Source organism: Caloenas nicobarica, chromosome 3 (genome assembly GCF_036013445.1).
Source record: "Caloenas nicobarica isolate bCalNic1 chromosome 3, bCalNic1.hap1, whole genome shotgun sequence".
In the NCBI taxonomy this organism is placed as follows: Eukaryota; Metazoa; Chordata; class Aves; order Columbiformes; family Columbidae; genus Caloenas; species Caloenas nicobarica.
The window spans coordinates 111,560,110-111,587,579 of NC_088247.1; the positions used below are offsets into that span (position 1 = coordinate 111,560,110).

Consider the following 27,470-nt stretch of genomic DNA (forward strand, 5'->3'; position numbering starts at 1 on the left):
AATTTAATTTGTAGCATGAAAATGATGCGTGTATTTTTCAAGGGGATAGATTTGCCAGTGTTGAAGCTAGAAAAGCTTGTGTTAATTATGTATCATAAAACAAAAAGGATATTTTCATTCAACATGTATTTCTTCTTTTTGCTTCCCAAGTCCTAGCAATTAGCAAATTTGGATAGTGTGAGAATTCCTGGAAAAATATATGTTAAGCTAAGTGGCACTTGAATTGCCGTTACTTTTACGTGTATTTTTATTTTGAAATGAAACTAATAAAGCAAAAATATTCAAACTGCATGCAAATTAAGCTCCAGATTGTACCACTCTTGTTATGTTCATTAAGCTATTGAATCTTTGAGTAGTGGCTGTTATTCCATGAGGGATTTTCACAGAATAAAGTACTATTCAATGAGGTAAAGATAGCAGTCTGCCTTCATCCTGCTCATATAATGCTTGTTCTGTTGGGCAACTAAACCAAGAATGTTTGAGTCTGCCATTCCTTAATTTTTCACTTGCTTTATTTATTTAATAATGCTTTTTGGTTTTGTATGTTGTTTACGAATGGTGTTTGTGAGTGAAGCATTCTAAGCATTCTGCTTATGGTATAGAATAATTTTTCAAGCATTATCACCATGTTTTTTCTTTAAAAAGAAAAGAAAAGGGAGAAAAAGCCACTGAAGTTACACAGATACTTGTTACCCACTTCACTCTGCCTGTGACATCTCTGCTGTGACTGAGCTGAATCCAGCTGATTCAGTTACCTGTATTGCTTGTGACTTACTATTTGCCTAAATACCTAATTTCTCCCAACTGTAATAGGGTGGTTTCTTTTGCTAACTGTTGTCCTGTGTTTGACCTGAACCCTTACCTTGCAACCGAAATAGTCTTTCTAATGTATCTTATATTTTCAAGATGGGAGAGCGCCTTCCTCTCTGCTAGTGTTCATGGGGAGCAGCTGGAGTGGTGGAGTTAAACTTCTTCAATAGCCAGTCTCCTAAACAACTAAAAGATAAAATACATTCTCTGTACAATTATTCATTTGGAGAGCTGTGTTAGTGGTTACTGTACTTTCTGTGTATTCAGATAGCCACGTGCCAGGAAAAACAAAATATGCTGTGCTTTGCAAGGAAATCTGATTAACACAGGTGAATCAGTGCATTGTTTATGAAACAAATAATACTGGGACCCCAAACCCAGGCTTAATTTTTAAAACGGGAACTATCTTTTTTGGTGGGTAATGTGAGCCTGGAGGCCAGTGTGAGGTGTCCTCGGTGGGAAGCCGGGGTTCATGGACTCGTTTCTCTGCTGCCGGAGAGCCGAGGGGAGCTCTGCCTGTGCCAGCCATGTCCTTTCCCTGTAGGACCTGGAGTTCAGAAACACAGAGAAGGTAGGTCTGAAACACATCTTAAAGGATCACTTGGTCCTTCTGCTTGCCTGAAGGCAAGTTCAGCTTTACAAAATGAAGGATTTCTTCAGCCTGTTGTTAAAAACATCCAATAATGAAGCATCCATGGCTTTCCAAGGCAGTCTGAGTACTTCATTATACTGTCTTATAGATTGCCCCTCCTAATGTCTGACCTGTTGCAATTAAAGCATGTGACTTCATTTTGGTAAACACGGGCATGAGGGCCAAAGGGTTTTCTTTCTTTTTCAGAATTTTGCCTGCTTGAAGACTTACCAAGTTCCTTTCCTTTATATTTTTTCTTAACGTAAATGACTTAAATTTGCTCCAGCTTTCTTTGTGGTTTGTCTTTTTCCCCTGATCCTTCTTTCTCCTCTCTTACACTGCGTCATGCAAAACTGAACATAAAATTTCTGCCATGGCTTTGTTGATGCCGAGTGGAGTGGGAGAGGAAATACAAGCTTTATTCCTGTCTGTACATCTCAGTGTGATGTTTGTCTTTTTCACAACAACCTGATGTTGTTGACTTATGTTCAGCTTGAATAGACTGTTTCCCCCATATCCTTTTGTGAAGAACTGTTACCTAACCAGTTCTTCCTCATCTTGCATTTATGTAAATGATTACTCCTTCCTATGTTGCACTGCTACCTATTGAATTTCATCCCATTTTCTTCAGATCTTCTTTATATTGGAGTTCTTCTAGTGCATTTGATGTCCATCCCAGCTTCATGTCTAGTGTATCATCTACCTTCCTAATTCAGGCTTTCAACGCTGAACCTAAGAAATACTCTTGTAAAACCCCTTTTAATGCATAATTCCAAGAATCATTTTAAATTAGTCTTGGATATGGTTTTCTAGCCTGTTTTGCACCTATGCTACATTAGTCTCATTAAGGCTCTATTTTCCATGCTTCCTTATGAGAGCATTTGAGAGACAATAAAAAGAGCTTAACTACAATCATAATATGTTATCTGCTGCTTCTCCCCTCCCCTGCCTGCCTCTTATAGGGGCATCTTGGACTGGTGGTCATGATTTGTCAATAACAAATTAATGTTTGCTTGTCTCATTTTTAACTTTCACATGCTAAGAAACAACTTTGGTATTTGTTCCCCCTCTCTTTTATTAACTAGTCTGCATTCTTCTGATTTGTCTTCTTTTTATACTTTTAAAGACTGGAAGCACATGTAGTCTTTTTCTGCTCTTCTAGTATTTCGTATGTCTTCAAGTTTCCAAACTGACCATTAATTTCAGATGTTGCTTCATATTGGTTCTTCCAGTACCCTAGGATTACACTGAATGTGTTCAGCTGGTCTGAAAACATCTTGCTTATCTAAGCTGTTTCCACACCTGGCTGAAATATGACATTTTGTGTTTTATATTAGTAATGCTAGTCTCTGACTTGCACCTGACTTGTAGAATAAAGGCAGATGAAGAAAAAAGGAAGGCATTAAGGCATTTTGGATGTCTCCCCATCATCTGTGGATAGCTCCTCCTTACCATTGGGCGGTGAAGCAATATTTTTACGAATCTCCATTTTATGATTGTTTGCATAGAGTGGGCTGCCAATGCGGTAGTTTATCAAGGCTGAAACTTACTTGTTTCCATTAAATTCTCATTTAACTACAGCTATCCTAAGGAGCTTTCTTGAAAACAGCCATCTTTATGCCTGATGTAAGCTCATGGGCACCAGCACCTCATGCAGGATTGTAAGATATGTTTATTTTATTTCTACTCTCAGTTAAGAGGTGTACTCTGGCCTTCAGAGGCACCACATCAGGCTCTGTGTCATCAATACCAGGCTTAAAAATACCAAGTGCTCTAAGCCCCTCCACACACAGAGACTGTTTTCCTTTGTCAGTACAATACCTGCACAAATCGGGCATCTGTGTTCTGTTCTCAAGTATTTGAAACAAAGATTTCTCAGAGACAAATGCTTCCATAAATCTGCCTGTGCCTGTGCGTTAATATAAATGATGCAGTAGATTTACAAAATAGGTATCTATAATGTTCTATAGGGCAATGTCACCTTAATGATACAACATCGAAAGGTTGCCTGAAAAAACAGTGGCTGTTGAAATGTTCACAAGAGTGGCAGAATGACTTGCATTTGTTTAATGGCTAATGTCAAAAGAAATTTCTCCAAATGCAACAAGAGTTCACTGTTTTTAGGGAGAATTGGCAGTGACTTTCATTTTTAGTTTGCCTTGTGCTTTCTTTTAGAAGAGATTCTTGTGACCTTTTCTGACAAGCTCTAACACTTCCATTGTTTGCTGCAGGCCTTTGAAATGTGGCAGAGATAGCCTTGGGCCCAGGGAGGTGCGTTTTGCTAGTTCAGTTCACATCTAACAAAGTTAAAAGCTTTGAAAATTGCTATTCCTCATCTGTGGTTTAAGTTGCTTAATTCTGGCAACCTGCCCAAAACCCTGAACATTCCCGTCGTGGCAGAAAGCCAGGGATTGTGAACCAGCAGCATCCTGGTAGCTCATCTGGGCTTCCAGCACAGATTGCACAGGAGCAGAGGCTTCAGCCCACATGCCACCAGGGCAGCTGGAGAAGGGACACAAGGAAATTGTCCATCTTCTGAAAGCAGAAAAATGAGACCCCGTCCCTGCATGTGACCTGTTCATACTGTTACATTACAAATACATGTAATCATCAGAGAATGACTTCAGCATTTGCTTCTGCTTAATGGTATGAATTATATACCTTTTCCTGTTTATTTTAATTGAAAACATGTCATTCAAGGCACAGATTATGCGACCTCAGGGAAGAGAAGCTGGATGAGCCTCAGCCAATCCTTTTACAATAGTTGAATCTGAGAAGGAGCTCACTAGGACTTTTTTTTCTTGGCCGTTCTGACCATCAGGTGAAATTACTTGCACATAAGTAACCAATTCATTATGTTGTCTCAGATTTGTTTCTCCTTTAGCAGCTTATTAACATAATCTTTGCTTTGACATTAGCTAATAATAGGGCTTCTCAACCTGGCGAGGTGTAGCTACCCTCACTCCTGAGCGGTACTGTTATCCTCTATTAGGAACATCCACAAAGGGAGGTAGTCATCTTGAAATAAACAGTCTGTCTTCTTAATTAATTCCCATGAGCAGACAGGCTCCTTGTCCTGTTGCCCAAGTGAGGAAATTGTCCAGTAGTTGATGTGTTGTGGCTTGTGGTTCTGAAGGTTTAGAGTTCAGTTCCCGAATACTTGGGGTTTTTTATCCTTTTAATCCTCAGCAATGAAAACCAAACCAAAACCCTAGAAGACTATGCTAGGAAAAAGTTACTTCATTACTACACAAAGTAAAAGGCAAAAAGAGGCTACCAGATAATTACAAAAATTACAAAATTAAGTACTTAGCAGTTATGAATTCCCAGATTTAAGGTAGCCTCTGTTGCTGTAACCTCTCCCATCTTTGTGCACTGTATGCCTGTAGGTTATATATATGTGCACATTTCAATTGTAGGACTACCTACCATGGTTTTCTGCTGGACCGCTTCCTCAGTGCTTGGAGCAAAAGTAACCAGAACCTGTCATAGAAGAGGCAGCTGTCTGCAGGGCTGCCATTTTATTTTTTCATAAGAGTTGGAAGGTGTTTAACGGAGCTCAGTCTCTTCGTTTTGATGGATGATTGCCACAGAGAGCCCACACAGAGCTCACGACATAGAACTGGTGTGTGATGCTGAGCAAGCTACCCAGAGCAGTGTTTGAGGCTATGAATGTGTTCCTGTCCTCAGAGTGGCCACGTCTTAGACTTCATCTTAACTTGTCCAAGCCTGGAAGCTGATTTTTGGTTATTCTGAGCACTCTGACCTGCCCCTGGAGCCAGGAGGAGTGTGGCAGCTTTGGTGGGCTGCTGTGGAAGTGCATACCCAGGCTTACATTAGGTATCATCTCTGAGTTCTTGTGGTAGTCGATTCACTTACCAGTTTAGGCAAGTTATTGAATTCAGACTGTTTCCCTATTTGTAAAATACCAATTGTGAGTTCATTCATGCATTGCAGAGTGCTAATATTCTGTGATGGCTATCATGTGAAAGTCATATCATACTGCTTAAATGAAGCCCAGTGCCATGTGCTGTAAGTTAAGGATAATAAGAAATAGTGAGCAACAGCTTTTTGCCTTGAGCAGTGAGACAGATAAGCACAGTGTGGGAAGAAATGGATAGTGATGATGATTAGAATAAAAAACACCACCATGTTTGTTTGTGGGGTGGGACAAGTAAAGGTTACGTGGATGAAACTAAGTCAAGCACAAGGAACTGCTAACGCTTACAGGCTGGGATCAGAAGTGATGGCGTGTTGAAGGACAACTATTGTGTATGTGACTCAGCCATGTACAGCACAAACTGGGTAAGTTCAGACATGAGTCAGTGAGGGAGAGCAGCAAACAGGAGGAAGCTGTGGCTGTCTAGGAGAGGGAATACAGTAATGGGGTCTTGTGTTCTGTGTGCTTCTTGATGGCAGGTGTTATCTTCATCAGTTCTTCCTTGGGTCCAAAGTATTCAAACACAGCATCATACAGCTTATGACATGAGACCACACTGTCTGTCCATCTCCAAGCAACAAAGCAAAAACATATGGAAAGCACTACCCACCCCCAGTTATTTTGAGAGGCAAAGCAAGGTGGATTAAACCTTGCAGGGAATTCTTCCGTTCCCCAGCATGTCACTGCGCAGTGCTGCAAGCAAGTGCCTTTTGCAAACGGGCATGATTTGGAAAGCTGCAGAGGAGGAGAGCAGAATACCCGGACAGCTTCGCTTGCTTGCTTTTTCTTCCCAGATCAAGAGGCTCCACTATTCTTGTTATCTAGAAAGCTATGTTTGTTCCATATCCTGGCATTTAGATAGCATGCACGTCCTCTTGCTGCTTTCCTTTCTTTTCCCAGGCATAGTTTGGAAAAACTCTTTCCAGTCCCATGGCCACCAAAATATGTAACAAGCAACCGAAAACCTTCTGAATGAAATAATTGCACCTATATGATCAACAACTACCTTGAGGCATGTCCCAGGGATTTCACTTTCCTCCTTTACCTTGCCAATCTTGCCAGGTTCAAAGGTGAGAGCATTGCGGCAGCTCAGGCAGATGTCTAAATGTCAAGGTTGTGACTGAATGTGGACTGGTTTGGTTGTGCCAAAGTTAAACCCATAAAATGATAAGCAATTAAAAGCTTATGATTAATCTTTCTAAGATAGAAGTTTATATTTGTTGTATATCCACATTAGCCATAGGCATGATCAGAAGAGTGAGGAGGGCAAAGTTTAAAGATGTCTGATGCTGGAGAAGCCTGAAAGTTACCTAAACACTTGCTATTAATCATATATATAAAACAAATTCAATCAATCTATAAGTCATACCAGGCAGCTGGGTTTCCAGAACTCCTTAAATTTTAGGGATGATAGGGACTAGAGACCTTTTGTGTGAGCATATACCATGCAAATAGAGAGCAACGAAGTCGAAGAATATACTCACAAACTGATAAGCTTGTGTATCAGAGTAACAGGATAGCAGAACTCCTAACATTCTCACCAGCAAATGCATATTTTCTAAGGCATGCATGCACTTTCCTTACCAGAAGCAAAGAGCAATGCCATTTGTATTTTGTTGTGTCACTGAAGTCATCATAATGTTATGGTGACCTGCTACTTAAAAAATAACTAATCTAAATAATGAACATCTCAGCACAGCTGGGCCATGAGAGTGGGTTTTGCATCTTTGGAATAAAACAGAAAGCAGTTTTATTCTATCATTGCAGACTCGATTTCCAAATTCTATTTCAGTCCTGTTAATAGTTAAAAATCAGCTTTTGACTTATGCCCAGAATAAACAAAATTGAATGCATGTTGGACACGCACAGACCTTGTCGTGGGCATAAATTCTATTAAATGAACCATATTCAATTTAGAATACTCCTGAGCTAGGCAATTCCTACAAGTGGAGCCCTGTGTTGTTTAAAAAAAAATTCTATAATATAATCTCGATGATATAAAACTATCTGACTGAAATGTATTGAGGTTTCTTGTTTCTGTTGTACCTTTATGACATTTTTCAGAACGCGACTCTGTTCAGTTCTTTCCCAAACTTTTTCTGCATCCAGCTGCACGCTGCACATTTTGTCACACCTAGTTGTGTGTTACTTTCATTTCCCTTATCTTGCATTTTAATGGTGTCACCATTTTCAGTGACCTTAGACAGCATTGTAGCTTTGATAGGGGTAAGGGAAAATCCCTTTGATTTTGCTCAGTCAAATAAGTAAGAGACCATTGCCTGTACTTGCTACTTGAGGAACATAACTTGTTTGTTGATTGTTTGTACATCTTCCCTGTTTGGCTTTCAGCCCCATCTCAATCTCAGCTGCTTCTTCTGCAGTTAATTATTGCTCCTAGGTTGTTCTCTCAATTAATTTGCTCTTTGGAGAGTTGTGTTCATGAATATAAAACTCAAACCATGTAAGTTTTTCCAGACAGATTCCCACAGCTGTTACGTACTTTTTTTTTCAGTTCCTCCTTTCAGCATCTTTCTCTTCCAGCCTTCAACGCTGCCTCTTGCTCTCTTTAAACTCCTCTGCTCCTGTGCAACCTGTCAACAAGCCCCTGAGAGCTGCTCAGACTGAGCCCCTACAGTATTTATTCTGGCTGTTCCCTATGTCTTGTACGAGGGCTTGGTTCATAGCCCTGTGTTCCCATCACCAGTTCCCATCTTGATTTTCTTCTCCTGGATGTTGGCCTATGTGTGTCAGAGATGCAGTTGAACCTCTGCTTTGCAAACCATCGGTGCATCCGGTGCTGTGTTCCTGAGAGCAGCAAGACAATTATTTACATGTTTTGAAATATAGGGATGCAGCCTAATAGTTAAAGCTGTGGTCCTTTTGTTAATGTAGAGGAATGGTCTGATGAGTTAATCTTCAAAGAGGAAAAATACATGCACTGTGAAACTTAAGCTTCCAGAACATATAAAAGAAGAATAAAGTAAAAGACATCAGTGCTTCTGTTGACTGTGAAACTATGGTGGGGTGATCTTTAAGGTCACTTCCAACCCAGACCATTCTGTGATTCTATATCCTGCAGCTAGTTCTGATTCCAGCTGATAAATCCACCCACATGATGCAGCATCTAGATCTGAGCCAGCACGTGAGGGACAAGCTCTGGAACCTCTGCACTTGCCGTGCAGTTAATCCATGACTGGATACAAATCACTTGTATTAGGTTCAGTAACCTGTTGATCAGCAAGCAGATTTGGCAATCTTGTGGGTAACTGATGCTTTTTAGTAGTATTTCCGTAAAAGTTCTCATGGACGTTGGCTTTTGAACTCAAAAAGCCAAGTCATGACTGCCGTGTGGTTTAGAAGAATTGCGTGATCAGTTCTTAAAAGAATTATACTGGAAAACGCTAATTACATTTTCATTTCATTTGATAGGTTCCCGCCAATCTCGTAGAGCAAATATATGCTAGAAATAGGTGCCTGGTAGTATAATAACTGCATTTGCACTGAACCTGTAACTAATATGTGCCAACCCACAGGTATTAAAAGAAAATATTTTTCATAATGGTGTTTTACAAAAAAATCAAAACTAACTTTTGTTCACCCTTCTGAAGGGATGTCAAGTGCTTATGCACAATTCAGCCATTGTTCAAATATCTCCAGTGTGTCTTGAGTTGAATGCTTTTATCATAGATTAAATAACAAAAGCTTTGACTCAGGTGGTGAATGGGAACATAACATTATCATAATATTAACTTCACCTTTATGCAAAAAAGTCTGGAAAGAAAGCTGTGTATAATTTCTGGTTTATCAGGTAGAGAAGAGAAAACAGTGTACGTACGTTATGCACATGCTAAATCATGCGTATTCTGGATAAAATACTTTTAGAAAATCTAAAGTAAATGCAAGAACAAACATGGAAAGAAAAGTTTCATCTTAAGTACGGATTTTCAAGGGATTGTTATCTGAATTTTTTAAAATTATAATTTGTAAATAAAATGCAAAATTCTGCTAAATTTATTCATTTAATAGCTTTGGGTGTCCTTTCGTAAAACCTACTTTTAAAATCAGTTACATTTTCAGTTTGTTAGATGTGTAATAAGGGCATTTGAATGGTGATATTGCCTAAGGCCATTTCAGAGTTAACCAGAAAGTATCTATGTGGTGACTTGAACATGTAGCATTTCTGTAGAGAATTTCAGCAACAAGTATTAAGACTTTATAGTTGACATTTAATATATTGGGTAAGTAGTGCTCAATGGTTCAAAGAAGTAGCTCTGTGCTTTAAAAATTTGTTAAAATATCATTTTCTCCACATCTTGATATTTTAATTATTAATGGCGCTATTTTAATTACTTTCTCACAGCTGTGTTAATTCCATATATATAATTTAGATTTTGAATAGATTTTAAATAATGTGGTACCTTAAATCTGGGGTCCGTGGTTAGTTACTATCTTTTGGTTCAATTTGTAAAAGACATAGAAGAAAAACCTGATCTTAGTTACATCACTCTGAATCTGGAATAACTGTCTGGCAGCTTCTGAGCAATATTTGTGACTGCGATTAAAATCACATACGTGGTGAAGAAAGTTTATCATTTGTTGCTGCTTTTTCTTCCCTGTTCTGTATATCTCCATTAAGATGCTAATTTAGTGTAGTTAGAGATATTTGTCTTGTCAATGGGTTTGTTCACACTGGTTTGAATCATTGGCAGGATTTAAAACCAAAACACTTTTTGAACAAGTTATTTTGTACATGTGATCCCGCATTTAAAAAAATCTCAGCAAGGTGTACATTTTGCACTTTCTAATTGAGCTGGCAGTGCTTCTACCTGATGATGGATAGGTGTGTGTTTATAAAACAACTTTTTAGGGCTGACTGTCATGGTAAATGAAAAATTACTTTCCTGGTTCCTTTTCTTCCCCAGAAGCAGTGAAAACATAAATCAGTTGGTAGCTGGCAGCTAATTGCTCAGCACTGCCATACTTCAGTCAAGTGGGGGCATCCTTGGTCTTTCACAAATAGGTAATATGGCCAAAAGGATTTACTTGTTAAACTTAAGTGGCTGTGATATAGTAAATTACTTGCTCTATTTTTACCTTCATTTGGGAACTGTCTAGCTATTAGGTGCATAAACAGCATGTTTGTTGTGTATATATGCTTTTAATCATATGTTGAAAAAATATGTGGGCTCAGTTCTTTCCCTATAATTCAGACTTTGGATTTATGTTGGTCAAATTCTGTCTGTTTAATTACGTCTAAGAAGTTTTTAAAGTGACAATATTTTTCTGGTGAAATGAGTGCATATTTCTGGAAAACATCAGCTGCAATCAGTAAGTTCTCTGCTGAATTTGAGAAAGAGCAGATGGTCTGACAAATGCCCAATGCCTGAAATATTTTATTCCATTTTAATACTTGTTTTGTGCTAATAAAAATGTTACTAAAAGTGTCAAAGTACCATTTTGGGAAATGGTCATTATTAGCTAATGATACTTGTTAGAAACTACCTTCTGATAACGATTTATGGCCGAAATTCCCTTTCCACGTAGAAGTAAAGCCTGGACGAGGAGGCTCTTTGAGGGTAGTTGGAAGTGGCTGTTCAGAAACAGCGTGCTGCGATCACCTTTATGCAATCATGCGCTTCAGCGGGAGGAGCACAGCCGAAAACTTCACGCCTCTGCAAGATGAACGCATTAATCATATGTTGCCGATGCAGCTGCTTAGATCCCCACGCCGCGACAGTAAATCTCAAGTTGTCCTAAACTCTGCCCCAGCTGTGCCTGGCTCATGGTCCAGTCATGGTGTTATCTTCATTAAAAGCAAAAGGGCTTGTGGGGATGTTTTTCCATGGCTGCATTTTGGGGAATCTTTTCAAGGGTGTGTATCGTAGGCTGTACAGGACTATGGCTGAAGTATTTAAGCACAGTGTTTCCACTGGTGCAGTTCTTGGCCTGTTCTCCTGTATAGATGTGGAATCCTGTATATCTGCATCCTTTGGAGACCATTGCCAAGGGCAACGACTGGAGATAATAACTTGTGATTTGTGTCTTTTGCAAGTTACAGTCATTGTAAACTGACAGCTGTGAAGGACCTAAACTCACATCAAAGGATACAGATCATCTAGTTAGGTCAATTAATGTTAATTCTCATCTTCCATTAAATTCTTTTATCTTTTTCTCTTTTTTGTTTTCTTTTTTCTTTTTTGCAGCCAAGCCCAATACCAAGTCCTGTTTTGGGGAGAAAGCCAAATGCTAGTCAGTCACTGCTTGTGTGGTGCAAAGAAGTTACAAAAAACTATAGAGGAGTGAAAATCACCAATTTTACTACATCGTGGAGAAACGGTTTATCCTTTTGTGCAATATTACATCACTTTAGACCAGACCTAATGTAAGTTGTATACTCTTTGTCTGCATAAACTAACTCTCATAGAAGCACCTAACATTTAAGTTTATGTAAAAATCAAATCCCTGTTTGTTTCAGGTGTTGAACTGTTTTCACCCTTTTCTTTCAAACAGGGAACCGTTCTTTCTAAGAAAACAGATTTATGAATGCTTAAACTTTATGACCTCTTTGCTCTCCCTTGTTGCATAAACAATTGTTTCTCCTCTCTCTGCGATTCGTTTTTCTTCTTCTTAATCTTATACAAAGAACTGACTTCAAAATGATTATGAAAATTGTGCCAGCGTTGAAATGAGATAAGATGAATAAGCCTGTAGCTCTTTATACGCTGACAAGGACGGATTACCTCCTGGTAAATTTGGTTGTCAAGGCCGGCCTCTAGTCCCTGCCTTAACTTCTTTTTTAGATGGAAAGCTTCAGGCAGTGAAACATTAAATCGGTGTTTATTTATTTATTTATTTATTTATTCCTTTAATTTTCCACACTATTAGTTTAGTTGATTGAATTGCTGTGAAATTGCTAGTTACTGTATGATATTATTCTATGTCAAATTTTTAGATTCAGTTTGTTTTAAAACTGCTGCTTTTATCAAATACTGTACATACCCACTGTGCCATTTTCCCCCTCAGTGACTACAAGTCCCTGAATCCTCAAGATATTAAAGAGAACAACAAAAAGGTAAGAACTGCCAGGAGAGAAAAAAAAAAAAAAAAAAAAAAAGACGTAGCTTCAATTTTGGCTTCACTGCAGGTTTTTATTAATTTTGGGAAAGTGCGCTTGTTTTGTAAGGTCATAACTGCGGCTCACAGAAGGTATTCGGCCTCCTGCAGTTCAAATCGGATGCATTATTGACTCTCGTTTGTCAAGGTCTTTAACATTCACAACAAGTGCAGGGCTGGCATTAGAGTTTAATATTTGTATGGCCTACATTAAGTATGAAAGCAGAGGAAAAGGCTGGCCAGCCTTCTGTGATCGCTCCTGATTTTTCTAATCAGCCCCATAATTAAAAACAAGGAAAATGCAACTGCTCTGGGTTTGTCATACACAAGGCTTCTCTTTCTGTTGCTTTAACAGTACTGTGCATTGGTCATGGTCAATGTTGCTTTGATGGTGATTTTTGTATTTTTAAAGATAAAATTTTACACATGCCTTTGTATCGTGCAGCTGAGTGAAGTGGTGCATGTAGAATCTAAATTTTTCTGCAACACAAAGTTTAGGATAAAAACTGTTGAAAAAACAGTTTCTAAATAAATCAAAATATTAGCAAAATGGTTTATAGCATTGTGCTGGGCAGCTGTTTTGAATGTCTTTTTGTACCTTTGTATAAAAGACATAAAAAAATTATCTGGAAGATAACAGGAACTCAGTTTGGGAATCACCGGAAGACTTTTTATTTCTGCTCACTATTTTAGACATATTACAAACTTTGGTTGAGCCCTAGGGACTTGGTTAGAAATGATAATTTTCATGTGAGTCACTGATAAAAAAATTGTTCCTGAAGATCATCTGAAAATTGTTTTTAAGTAGCAGCTTTCTCAATGCTGTGGTTTTTTTAATACCACTTTAAAAACACTAAATCGAATTAGGATGAAGGTATAAAAATATATTTTGAATAAATTAATTAGGTGCAGTGTTATATAGCAAATATAACTAAAGATTGTAGATATGTGGGATTTCTGAAAGCGCTTTATTAAAATTCATTTGTGTTTAGGGTTATGTTTTAGTGTGCCTGCACAGTTATGTGTTAGCCAGGGAGTTACTTGTCTTTAAAACAGTACTTAAGTATTAGAAATAATAGAATATCTCTGAGCTGCTGTTATCTAATGAGTGATTTGGCCAATGATATCTTTTTCATAATAATACAGGGTCTTATGATGACCTAAGTGGATTATCTGTGACATCACAGTGTTTTCTGTGACAATATGTTTTTGTACTTCAAGTTTCTTTGACCGTCCAGGCTAATTAAGTCGGATTATAAAAAAGAAAGAATAGATTATTAATTAAAAACGTTAGCGGTACGGTCAGTCATCTTTTCTTTATGAAACTGTGATGGCGAATGGTGAACCCTTCAGCCCGTCTCTCTAACGGGATATAGTTCCCAGGACTGAAGAAGTAATGGTTGTTGTTATTGTGCAGCTTTTTTCTTTCATCACTTCGCAAGCCTTCACCTGTCAGCTACATTGAGTATCTCAGTTGCTTCCTGCAGATTTATTTCCTGGTCTCACACAGTTCTGCCTGATAACCCCACGTGCCCTTGGTCAGAGTGAATGCAGCACTGGCAACAATGGCTGCCTATAAATTCCATGCAGATATGTAACACATTTGACAATGATTCCTCCTAACCAATTAAAATAACATCTATGGATGAAAAGGGCAATTTTCTTTGTCTGAAGCATCGCTTTTTTTTTTTTTTTTTTTCCCCTCCCAGGAAAGGAGGTAAGAGGTGACTGTGACCACAGATTGAAGATTAACCCATAAGAGTATATCTTTTAGAAGTGTGTGACCCTGTTTATATTTTAATAAAAAAGAAGAAATCTTAAGAGACAACTATTTCAGTGCAATTACTGTGTATAATTACAAACTGAAATGCACTGTTACTAAAAGCACATCATTGGCATTTCTTTATAACGCACATTAGTCTTTTGCCAAATTGGTGCTGCCACTGATGCTGAATAAAAAAGGCTATTTACCTGTGACATCTGATCTTGGCCAATATATCAGTGTGTTACATAGTCGGGAAATGGTTGGAATACTGCCTGTGGTGCTTCTGCTGATGGATCCCAATTGATATCTGTCAATCAGCTTGTCAGTAAATTAAAAAAGAAAAAAAAAATTCATCAGGAGGTAGGCAGATAGGCTTAGCATCCTGACTATACATATATGTGTGTCTATGTATGTGTTGTATTTTCCACAATATAATTATATCTCTTTTAAGATAAATAAATAAATTCATTAATAAAAGCACACCAAAAACCCCACAAACTAACAGACAAACAAAAAACCTACTCCGGATTAGATTAGCATCAGTCAGAATTCAGATACATTTTTGGTGCATCGTGCTCATTGCATGTTCAAATTTCTGTGAGCAACAAAAGAGAAACCAGGGTTATCTTTGAGAAAATTAAGAATACAGGGATACCTTTGCAGCTAATCCAAAGAGTTGTGGTTCTACTTAAATGTCATATATATCTAACTATCCATATAGCCTTCCCAATAACATTAACCAACTAAATTTATTTACTGTGTCTATTGGATTATTAGTAAATTATAATGAAAAATATGGTAAAATTACAGCGTACAGGCTGTATAGTCCTTTATCATGAATTGAAATTTTTCATATTGGTAATTACATGTCCTGCACTTTAGAAATGTAAGCTACTAAACTACACTCCACTGGAGCTTGGAGGGGATGAAAGGGCGAGAAGTGGAAGGGCACAACAGTATGGCTCTACTAATGAACTTCTGTTTTTAATTACTTTATTGTTTAGAGAAGCTTGTTTCATTTGAGGGATTATTGTGTGGAAATAGTAATATATCTTCTGGATGTTTGGTGCTTTCATTATTTTTATGCTTTTTTTTTCCAGTTTTTGACCATTCGTACTAAATTCCTCAATACATTTGAACTAGAGCGATTGTCTTAACAAAGCATTCAATTTCACAAGGAAGGGATCCTTTTAAAATATACATTTAAACAGAAGAATTCAGAATTACAGGAATAGCATTGAGTCAAAATGGAAAGAATTCCTTACCTTTAAGCTGACAGCCATATTTTTATAACAGGTGTTCATGCGTGCTTCTGTTATTTGATTCTACAAAATCATAAGCACATATTTGTGTGTGTAGGAGTTGCTTGTTGACCGTGGTAAGATCATTCAGGAGCATAGTTAACCATGCATATACATTTGCAAAATCAAGGCTTAGTCATGCCTCTGTTTCACAGAAAGTATTATGATTTGACTTGGAAAATTTACTCTCTTAATACCATGTTACAAACTAGTTAGAAACTAGTTAGAAACAGTAGTCATACATAAATATACTGAAATATCAAGAAGCTCCCAGCTTTTCTTACAGTGAAGGAGAATCTATTGCAACATGTACAGAACATACAATTGCTATGTGTAGAACCAGACTGTAAAATATTTGTGTGCCAATCTAGGTATCTAGTGTACTTTAAGAGGAGACAAGCATCATCCAGAATGAGGAGAGGGAATGGGAAATGAGTATCTGGCATTAGTAGGAAACTATTGTGTTTAATCCCAAGCATCACCAGAAGAACCAAGCAGAAAGTAAAAATCAATTGCAGCTGTATCGAGAATATCCATCATTCCAAATTCATTCCTTCTGCTGTAGTGTTACCCGTTCTAGCAGGTGCCTTTCCTGACAACTCAGAAACACTGTCCCTACCTTCATTTTACAAACTCTGGGAGGTATTCTTAGGATTTAGTTTGATTAGCATATAAATAAGAAATTAAGAGTATAAAAGGGTTCAGGTCAAGTCATGTCTATGGGCTTTGGCTGCCATGGTCTGCTAAGCCCATCCTTATGTCCTTTTGTTCTTCACATGGTAACTCCAAGTACCTTCAGTGTGGGGTAACAGGGTATTTATGCCACTGAATCAGCACTGACCCACTTAATCAAACAACAAATCCTGGTGTTACCTGTGGTCCACAGGACAGCACAGCTGCCTTGCTATGCTTTCACACCCAGCCTGTTTTCTGCTGGCGTGTGAGCGTTCGTTGTTCCCGGAACCTGCCGTGGGTTAGGCTGCCCACCCAAATCCCTGCACTGCTCTCCTTTAACTCTCCTTTCTCTGTGCTCCTCATGTCTGTTCGGTTCCACCTCTCTTGTCTCCCTCTCCTCCATACCCAGTCTGATCCTGCTCCTCCAGCTCTGTGTCCCAAGACCAGGTAAATGCCATCCGAGTTCTCTCGGTTCCCTCCCACCCATCATCTTCCCACGACTCTGCTCCATCTGGAGCTTTGTATCAGCAAATACGATGTTCACGTTTTCTACGGCTGTTCCTGTATCTAAACACACCTCTGCTTTTATAAATGGCATAACAATCTCTCGTAGTAAACCTTCCCAAGAAATGATACCTCACAAAGACCAGCAATGATTTGGAGCCAAGTCATTTTACACAGGGAGAGCCAGAAGGTCTTAAAAGTAACTTATTCAGATATCTAATTTCTGTGTCCACATAAACTCCCTGAATCATTTGTTGTAGAGATATAAAAACCAAAAATGCTTTGGCAATTTATACCTGAGCATGAGGGGAAGCATACAAAATTTTAGGAAGATAAATTCCAGATCTCAGAAGCAGAATATGAAAAGGGGCTGAAATAAAAACTGTTTGACCCTTGAGTAGGGAATGACATTGCAATGGGAATGAGTGAACCTCTTTTTCTCAGAGCAAGTAATATAACTGGGTCTGCTGGGAGCCAGCCAGGCCAGACTTGCTGTTGAACTTTTACTAATATGAAAACTAAGAGGATAAAAAAATCATAATTGTTCTTTCCTTCTTTCCTGCTTGCTTTCTTTCTTCCATCCTTCTAAAACTGTATAAATTAAAGAAATAGTAGAAAACCAGGATAGAGTTCAAGCCAGCGATGTGTGGTGGTGTTTCCTTGCGAAAGGACAAGTTCTCATTCCTGTCTTAAATTTAGCATCGATTTTTGTTCAAATAGTGTAGGAACAACTGTGAAAATATTAGACCCCTTCAGAAGAGGGTGAAAAGGAGCTGCAGAAATACTGGGGGAGGAGAAGTCCGAGTGCTTTAACTGAGTGCATCTATGCTAACAGGGGGCCTTTTTAAAGGCTTCCTTGAAACACAATATTGTTTTCCAGGGTTAATCCAGGATAGTAATAATTAATTGTAAATTGAGAAACGGCTTTAATTCTTCAAAACTAGAAAAACCTGATGCACCAAGCCCACTCACTTAAAGGGCTAGCAGAAAGAAGACAATGTGGCCTCACAAAGTGGGAGGCTTGCACACTGGTTAGCCTTCTGAAATTAAAGGGAAGTGAGAATGAAATTCACTCTCTTTGTCTTATAAAATTAGCATCAGCAGATGTTTTTAAAACAAATTTGTTTGCTGGATTAATGTGATTTATGTCCTGTATCAAGTAATCTGTGGTAGTGTTCTTTTTGGCTATCTGGACATAGTTTTTCATCAACACAAATCACTGCAATTACATGAGCAGTAGAAGGGAGAAGGTTGATCACCAGTGATAAAGCCCAAGATGGATTAGTGTCGTGTTTCTTATATCTTTGTTCCTTATCTTAAAAAGCCATCCTTAGTTGCTTTTTTTCTCGTCCAACTCTTACACTTTTCTTATTTGCTTGTTTCCTGCTACTTGAGTGAGAACCATTTAAGATATTGGTAGCTTTTCTTGGTGCAAACAGAATGACTTTTAAATTGCAGTTTCATGAACAGCTTTTTACTCAGGAAAGTGGCATAATTTTGAGTAACCAGAGATTTTAATATAGCATGGTATTGAGGTATGTTGAAAATATTTAAAACAATGCAATTTAAGTGCCTTTACTGGTCACATTCTCTCAATTTGCATTGCTATGAAGATACCCTGGGAGATTTCTAGAAGCCATTGGGAAAAATCATTGAGTTCAGATTGGATTGTGCAACAAAAAATAGTAACTACTGTAATGAAGCCAAAAGAATAATAAGTAATAGAGTTGAACCCATACTGTTCCTGTAATACTGGATACGTTTTAGGCTTGCTTATTTTGATTGAAAATTCTGTTTGCATTCTTGAAATGTTATGATATGTAAGAAACTGCGCATTGTAATCTTTGTTTTGTCCGTTTTTTAAAGGCGTATGATGGGTTTGCCAGTTTAGGAATATCACGATTGCTGGAACCTTCTGACATGGTTTTATTAGCGATACCTGACAAACTGACTGTTATGACCTATCTCTATCAAATAAGGGCGCATTTCTGTGGCCAAGAATTAAACGTGGTTCAAATAGAGGAGAACAGTAGTAAAAGCACATATAAAGTGGGTAACTATGAAACAGACACCAACAGTTCTGTCGACCAGGAAAAATTCTACGCAGAGCTAAACGACCTGAACCGGGAGCCCGAGCTGCATCCGCCAGACAGTGCTTTGGCAGACTTTGCTTCTCAGGACGACTCTGTATTTGTAAATGACAGTGGTGTTGGTGAATCTGAGAGTGAGCATCAGACTCCCGATGACCATTTAAGCCCAAGCACAGCTTCCCCTTCTTCTCGCAGGACTCGAAGTGACACAGATCCACAAAAATCCCAGCAGAGCTCTGGAAGGACTTCTGCGTCTGAAGACGTTGGGAAGTGTAGCAGCACAGATACAACACAAGTGCAGCCCACGCTGGGAAGGAAGAAATTGCTGTTAGCTGACACTTTAGACTTGAGTGACTTGGCACATGTCAGTGATCAAAATGGGAACGCGTCTCCCACAGTTGCTTACGAAGATAACGACAAGAAGAGACACCAGAGCTCAGACAGTACCATTGGTTTCTCAGAGCAAGAAAAACTGGGATGTATAAGCTCCACAGAGAGCACAAGAGCAGATCCTGGTTCACCTGTTACAAAGTTGAGTTTATCTCCTACTTCTAAGCTTGGATACTCCTATAATAAGGATACAGATCTTGCAAAGAAACCACATGCTTCTCCGAGGCAAACAGAATCTGATTCTGACAATGATGCCAGAATGGCTTTAAATCATGCAGATCAAACTGCAAAAACAGCCCAGGTAAGAAATTTAAACTTTTGATATGCCCGTGAATCAGGATGGAGATGCTCTTCAAGTTTTTCCTCTGTGTTTGTAATTTACATCATATCTTCAGTATAAATTGCAAGATGGGCGGTGTATTTTTTTTTGATGGGTAGTAAACACTTTGACTGAAAGTAGGTAATGCTGAAAAAGAACCCTTACATTAAAAATTTATTTCTAGGAATTATCCTACTGTCAATCTTTCCAACCTCTCTACAATTAAAGGAAGTAACGTTGTATTCTCAATCAGCTCAAAGATGACTTCAAGGTTTTTGTCACCTTTCTTCTGAGTGTTGCACACTGAAGCAGAAACTGGAAAAAGATTTATCAATTCATTGATCAATATTCAAAAAATGTAAAGTTTTGAACACCTTGAAGTATACCAAACATATTTCCAAATCTTATTCAAGAAACTGCATGGCTTTGTGAACATAGCCCACAATGGTGAGGCAGAAACTCCAGAATATTAAGTTATGCTGTTCATTGAGTGGCCTTGAGCATCTTACTTAGCCACAATATCATTTTCCTTTTTATAAAGATATGAAGGATATGCCCACCAACCTTGCAGATTTATTGTGGGGACGAAAGTTGAATATTACATAGATGCTGAGTACTATCAATAAATAGTGTCATCACAAAAATATGTAAAAATGCCACCAGCCCTGTTTACAAAAATGCCAAAGCATGATTATAACTTAACCCTTGTGAAGATCTTTCTTGACTTCTGACTTATTTCAGTCTTGTGGCATTAGCTCTGACGAGAAGATAATATATCCACCCTTATGGTAGCATGGATTGCTTCAAATATTTTTATGCTTTTTCTGAGTAAGCACCATAAGGATTCATTTTTTTGCAAGAGAAACAATCCACAGATGGGAGATAGTGACCAAATATTAGTTCCATAGCCAGCTAATTTTTTTCTTTTAATCAGTGGCATCTCATTAAGCTTCTCTTCATCATCAGCTTTGTGTACTGGATGAGAAATGAACAGTTTGGCCCATACAGATTAATAGAGCAGGAGGAGACAAGATGTCTTCTTTATGAAGATTTTCATGTGTAAGGGTGTAGTAAGCCAAGAAAAAGGAAGAGATGACTTTAAAGATGGTTTTCTGTTGTTAATCACCTGTGCATTTGCACATGGTAAGAAAATCTCAGATGCAACCCTCAATCTTAACCTTGAATCCCCAGCTGATGGTTAGAGTCAGCCATCTCAATTTCCACATGGTTGTTGCAGGAGCAAACCTGCAACATCTGTCCCAGCTCTACCTCCTGTAAAGGCCCAGAGACAAATTTTCCCAGAGTTTTCACAGTTGACCTTGACTAAGAAGTCAGCATTTGGGAGTATGTATATATGGTAGCTGCTCATGTTGCCTACGCAGAAGCCCTCATTCTGTTATTTCTACTCTGCGATATCATCAGTCATGTGTATGAAGAAGGGACGCTTGTGGATGTTCATAAATGAAGTAGAAGCAGATAACTTTTCAGGTTTTTTTTGTGTTTTACCCCGCCTCTCTGTGTTCTGTTTAAGTTATAAATGAGAGATACCCATATAAGTAGCCGATGAATCACTGTATTTGCATACATATTAAAGTAAATAAGTAAACACATAGCACATTTAACCTAGCTTCCATGAAGCCAATTATTTTTTTCCACAGCTGCAGTTTAAAGCCGTTAAATGTTGCTAGAAATTAAGTTTTAAGGGGAGGCGAGAAAACTCTTATTTATATTATAAAGGCCTATGACTTTTTTTAATTTTACATTTTGATCATCTTTTCATTTCTATAGAATGCTCTTTCACCTCATGAAGCTGTAATCCATGTGACTCCTGACCTTTATTATATAGGAAGGCTCCTGGCTATTAACTGCTATATAAACGTTGAGTACCCTGAGGCCATCTTGCTGTTAATTATATTTCTTTATTTTTAAGCAACGAATGTTGTCAAGACAGGAAGAACTTAAAGAACGAGCAAGAGTTCTGCTTGAGCAAGCAAGAAGAGATGCAGCTTTAAAGGCAGGGAATAAGCAACTAACCAATACGATCATCCCAGCCCGCAATAAGCAGCTGAATGATGTAAGAAATACTGACCAGTATGGCAGTTTACGTAGTTAAAATTTATTGTATGTGCATATGCTTTTGTGGGGGGCATGTCCTTGCAGAATATTTCTTTTCCAGGCTGAATTACTCTGATGTGTCATGTACACTTAGTTCACTTTTAAAGCCTGTTTCTCCTGTTGTTACGGCCAACAGAAAGATGCCTTAATCTTTACTGGAGGCAGAGGTCTGGGAGCACCTTCTTTGATTGGCACTGAAGTTTCTAATGGGACGGAAAACAAAAGTTGCTTGTTAAATGATAGTGAAGTAATTTATGCTATTTTTGATTACTTCTCTTTTTTCAGTTAATGTAAATGCATTCCCTGAGCCTGTGATGTCAACTACTTGCTGCTTCATAAGTGTTGTTGCTGTGAATGAGGCTGCTTGTGACAGTCTTGTAAAAGAGTTGATGGAACAATTCCTTTTTATCACCAAAGTTGATTATGCTGGTGAGATGGGAAAGTGGAGCTGGGGAATGAGCTCCAGTGTCAAAGCAGCTATGGTTGCACCTCCAGTGGCCTCTGTGGTGACCTGGAAGGATGCATTTTCTCTGGAGATGAAAGCTAATTAATTTTTATGCAAACCTTTGCAATGCGGGTTTTGTGATTCTGAATGTTGCATGTTAGAGACTGTACTGGCAACTGAGAAGGTAAATGTAACTCAAAAATAATGATACAGAGAAAGGCTTCAATCTTTACTAATTCACATCTTTCAGAGCCTGGTCCTGAGGAGCAGATTCTGCTTTTTACATAAATGGGATCATACGATCAAAAAATGAAGACGGTGATTTACAGATCTCATTTCATTCTCTTAAATGTCTTGGATCCATGCTGTACTTTTTTTTTCTTAACAATTTCTCTCCCCAAACTGACACTTTTTTTCGTCAAAATATATTCATGTATGCAGACAAGTCTTACTTGTCTAATGGTAACATAATTATATGTAAGCAATTTTTTATTACTTTGTATTTAAGTTTTTCCTAGATAAGTGTACTTTTGTATAAATTTCACTTTGGATTTTTTTTAAATTAGTTTTTCTTAAAGCAAACAGCATTAAAGGGGACAACTATAGGCAACTATTCACACAGGAACAACTGTAAAGTTACCTAACATTTTTTATTACGAGCTCCTATTTTCAAAGGTTTTACAACTTTCTTAGTATTTCATTGTTTGAGCTGAAATTTTCCCCATCAGCTCTCTGCCTCAAGGTAAATTTTCTTTTACTTCAGCTGTTTCTTTGTGTTAGGTTGCATAAGGCATTGTTTTATCCATGTCAAAAATGTCTTTATGGGCAGAAGGTTCCATCCCCTTGAAAAATCTGTTCAAAATGATTGAAGTTGTGTTAATAGCACAATATTGTCAGAGAGTCTCGAAGGTCAGAAGAGTTGGTAAGTGTCAGTAAAAATTGTCTGTATGGACACAGCACAGCAAGAGCATCTTTTACTGTTGCTCCCCTGAGGATCAGGGCCCATACTGATGCAGATTGTAGTATTGGAAAGCAAAACTTTCTGTTTTAAACTCAAACTCCTGCTGATGAAATGCAAACAGGAGGAAGAGGAGCCACCCCACTGGCATGCAGAGGAGAGGTGCCCTGAGTAGATGGCAAGGCGCCAGATGGCAACATGAAATTAGACAAAAATGAAGACTCTGTCTAGGCCATGAAAACCAGCTGTAGGGCAGGAGATGGGGACCGAGTTTTCAGGGTGAAGGTTTTCAGGATTGTGTAGCTCAGGCAGCCAGATTACCCATGGGACCTTATTTCATTTATTACAGAAGCTGAAAAATTAATTAGAGGCCTGCAGGAAAGGGAAGGGCAGTCTTTTAGGGCCCTTCTGCAGAGCCAAAGTTTCTTTCTGCCTCCATCAGAACCTTTTTTTATGATGTTGAGAAGGTACCTTCAACACAACATACTCAAGGTGACAGATTCCTTGATTTCTGATTTCCAGCCCAAGACTCTTGGGGACTCATTTCTGGACGTTTGGAATGCACCCAGCTGTAGCCAAGTCAAGGAGAACAAATGGTCCTGGCCCCTCTGAAATCCTGGGCGCTCTGAGCAAACAAGTAATGGGCGCTCTTGACTTGAGCCGATGGTAACATAAGAATAACAAAAGCTCCTCAGCTCAGAAGGGTGTGTGGAGGTGTAATTGGGAAACTCTTACATGATAGTGAAGAGTGCCACAAAATGCTCTGGAAGAAAGTAATAATTCCATGTTCAGAGAAGTTTAAATAGTGTATTTTAAACAAGGTGTGGGGCAGACAGTGAATGATGAGAGTGAAGTGAGATATTGAACAGTTATTCGTTCACTGAACATTGTCAGTCCTGGCCACTGGAAAAGACAAGTATCCTGTAGAAAAAAAAATATGGATTTCGCAATTAAAAGACTATATGAAATGAGAACCAATACAAGGTTGTATAGCTAGTGTAATTTTGACATTTTCTGAGTACTTGACTTACCAAACTCAGTGTTCTTCTAACGTATTTCAATGGGAAACGTGCATTGTGAAAGGTGGTCGTGTTTAATAGAGGCTGGTATAGTATTCATATTTCTTATATAAAGTTGATATACAATAATATATATAAAGCTGTGTATAATGTATACCTATGTTATACATATGTTACACACATATCCATACATGTGTATGTTCTGAATGAGGATGTATGTATGCATCAACATACGTAGATACAAGATAAAATACATTGATTTCTGCTGTTATTTAACATATTTGATCTTCATAGAGATGAGACATTTCCATTTGATATAGTTGTGCTGGTTTACTACAGGTCATTGCTTATTTAATTGGTAGAAAATAGCACAAACTTTATTTCTATTTAGTTTTTCTGGTCATTAAGGTTAATAATAAGAACTTTGAGTCAAACCAGTGTTGTATGTGTCAGTGTGTGGTAATGTGTAGTAGTGAGTTATCCAAATGAGAGTTATGATAATGAGAATCAGTATTTATTTGTGGGAATTGGACTAGGCACATTTTGGGGATGGATTGAGAGAGATTGAAAAGAAAATGGTTTCAAATAGGAAGATCTAATTTTAAATAAGAAAACTTTAAAGAGGTAGTCCAGGGACAATACTATCAATAGTAACTCTTGAAGTTTGCATTTGCGCCTTTTTTGATACATTCATGAAAAGCGCTTTAAGCAGGCCGGTCTTTCCAAGTGTGCTCTGAAAATCGGTCACCCCAGCTAAGCTAAGCCTGCAGAGTCATTAGTTACTTCTGAAAATCATGTCTCATATGCCTTACAGTTACCACTCTACATTTGCCACATCAGAACAATGAATCACTGTTTTCTTAGTAAACAAGTGAGAACAATATACAGTGTGTGGGGTTGTATTGCTGCTTGAGGTCAACAAAAGGGAGGAAATTTTCAAGTCTGTTCCGTGACCATAAATACAGGTTACGTGGTTTGTGCTCACCTGATTTGTTTTGCTAAAAGTATTTTTTGCAAAAACACGGTGTTCCTGTTTCTCCTCTAAGCATAGAGCAAATACCTTAGAACTTCTTCAGCCTAAGCCTTAGCCTTCCTCTGGTATTATGGAACCAATATTGTATTATTTTTCAAGTAGTCATGTAGTCTAGACTTACTTTCTTTTTCCCCCCCTCGCTTTTTAAAAAAATCTCTGTTGTCTCTTTATTGACCAATACCTGGGCTCTCATGAAGTACTGGCTGTTTTCCCATGTCCATTCTTTTGGCTGTTTACCCCTTTTTCTTGAGTCTTCTTTCTTGCTGCAGTGTGCTTTCATCTTCTCGTATTTGTGCTCTGGGGTTAGGCCAATGTCAGTATCCTCACTTGCCTTACTTTTTTTTCTCTTTTTAACTTAGAACTTTATGAAGTTGTGGGAGCAGAAGTTTAAGGCACTGAATTTCCTCATAAACCTGTTAACTCAATCCCGTTTTCCTCCGAATCACGTATTTCTCATTGCATCCCAAGATGTATCCTCTTCCCCTTCTTTAGTTTGTGTCTTCTCTCCTCTCTCTCAAACTGTGTTTCAGCTGTCTGCCCTGTCCATTTCAGCTCCCCTTCTTCTCCTTTTTAACTTTTCTTTCTCAATACCTGCTCTCTTTACCCTTTCTTCACTTAGGCATCTTCCCTCTGTGCCTTCGGCCCCGTCTTCTTCCATTCCTGTTCAATCCACCTGATTTAGTCCTGTCATTCTCTTCTTACTTCCTCTGTAGTGATGGTTGTTAGTGGCAGCAGCTTGGCTGGAATGAGATTTTGGAAAGGTGAGGAGATTGGAGCTGGTCTATGCACCCTAACTGGCCAAGTGGCAGGCTGGAGGGGATGGCAGTGAGTGGGAAATACTCAGGAGGTATGGGGCTAAAAGGTCTTTCCAGCAAGGAACCCTCACCTGCAGAACCTGGAGTGGAATTCATAATTCTTGAATCTCAGCATAACTCTGCTGTCAGCAAATGTCTGCGAAGGCCAGTGGCAAAACGTTCATCTTATTCTCCTTTAGTGACTGGTTCACATAAAGAATGGAAATTTACTGCAGCTGTCGTGTACTCTGTAAACTGAAATGGCAATGGTTATGGAGTCAGCATGATTATAGAGAATGGAATTAGGAGTTAAGAAATGCACAGGCAACTTTAATTAACCTCTTTTGTGTATATGCATTATGATGCAATCTTTAATTATGTGATCACCTACTATTTTCCCCAAAGCAATTGTGTCTCATTTAGCTCAGAGGATTGAGGTGATGTAGAAGGCTGTTTGTCCAGAGTACGTCTGTCCTTTTGGTTGCAGAAATTGGAAGGTGTACAGCAAATGAAGCAGGGACTGCAAGGAGCAAAAAGATTAGGTCACGGTTAAGGTGCTGGAAAGAATTAAATGTAATGCTGCCTTTGCCTCAGAGTTCCTGATCAGTGCTGCTGAGTGTTGTGAACCAAGCTTCCTCCAAGCGGTCACTAATTGTGTATCCTTCCTTCCCACATTGCCATTTGAGGCGGAGGTTTGATTTGCAGATGTATTGAGCATCCAGATCTGTCAGGGAAATCAATGGGAGATGTGCTTGAGACTCATAAAGTTGTTTTTGCAAAGTAGATCACTTTAGCAGAGAATGCCGTCTAGTGTGGAATTAATGAAAAATAGTGCTCATCTGACAAAGGATGTTTTTTTCTTCCTAACGCGGGCCACAGATCGTTTCTGAAGTTATTTGAGTTTTGCTTGAACTAAGGATTCCTCCTTGGTGCATTTAGGTGCAGGACTGGGCCCCTCATATGGATTCTGCCAAAAATTTTGCATACTTAGAATTTAGCGTAGGTTCTGGGATGCAGGAGTTCAACACTGTGGTGCCTGGAGAAACTCACTCTGTCTTTTGCCTCTTGTGAAATAGAAAAAAGTAATTCTTTCTTCACAGCAGCATTCTGAGGATGACTACACTAAAAATTGTGAGGGACTTCATTTATACAATAAGTATTTAAAACCAACTTAATATCAATTGAAGGGATGTTTTCAGAGAGCAATCTGGACGCTACTGCTGTGCTAAAATGCAGCTGTTGCCAGCCTGCTTTTGGTACAGAGAATGATTTGGTTTTACTTATCTCTGCTATCATTATTTCATATTTATTCAAGTTGAATGACAGCAATAGCTGCCTAAATATATATTTTAGAAATATGTTTGAAAGAGCAGTGGGGACTATATTCAGCTTTTGTAGTAGAATTTGCAGATATGAAGTACCTCACCAAAAAGCTGGTACCTCCAAACATGCAAACACTGTCTGTATACAGAGGGCAGCATGAACAGGCTATGCCATGAGATTGGTTTTTTCTGTTCAGAATATTGCTTTTTATTACTCCCTTGCTCAAAGGACTTGTTGCAGCTGTA

At 38.5% G+C, this 27,470-nt stretch overlaps 1 protein-coding gene across 9 annotated transcripts in view; it reads left to right on the forward strand.

Annotated features, from left to right (window-relative positions):
• Positions 1 to 27,470, forward strand: part of EHBP1 (EH domain binding protein 1) — a 224,540-nt gene that overhangs the window by 132,183 nt on the left and 64,887 nt on the right. For all 9 annotated transcript variants that reach the window (XM_065631700.1, XM_065631699.1, XM_065631701.1 and 6 more), the window contains 4 exons: positions 11,585 to 11,763; positions 12,405 to 12,453; positions 18,606 to 19,520; positions 21,469 to 21,612. In XM_065631700.1, coding sequence (XP_065487772.1) covers positions 11,585 to 11,763; positions 12,405 to 12,453; positions 18,606 to 19,520; positions 21,469 to 21,612 — 1,287 coding nt within the window. The remainder of the gene's footprint in view (positions 1 to 11,584; positions 11,764 to 12,404; positions 12,454 to 18,605; positions 19,521 to 21,468; positions 21,613 to 27,470) is intronic.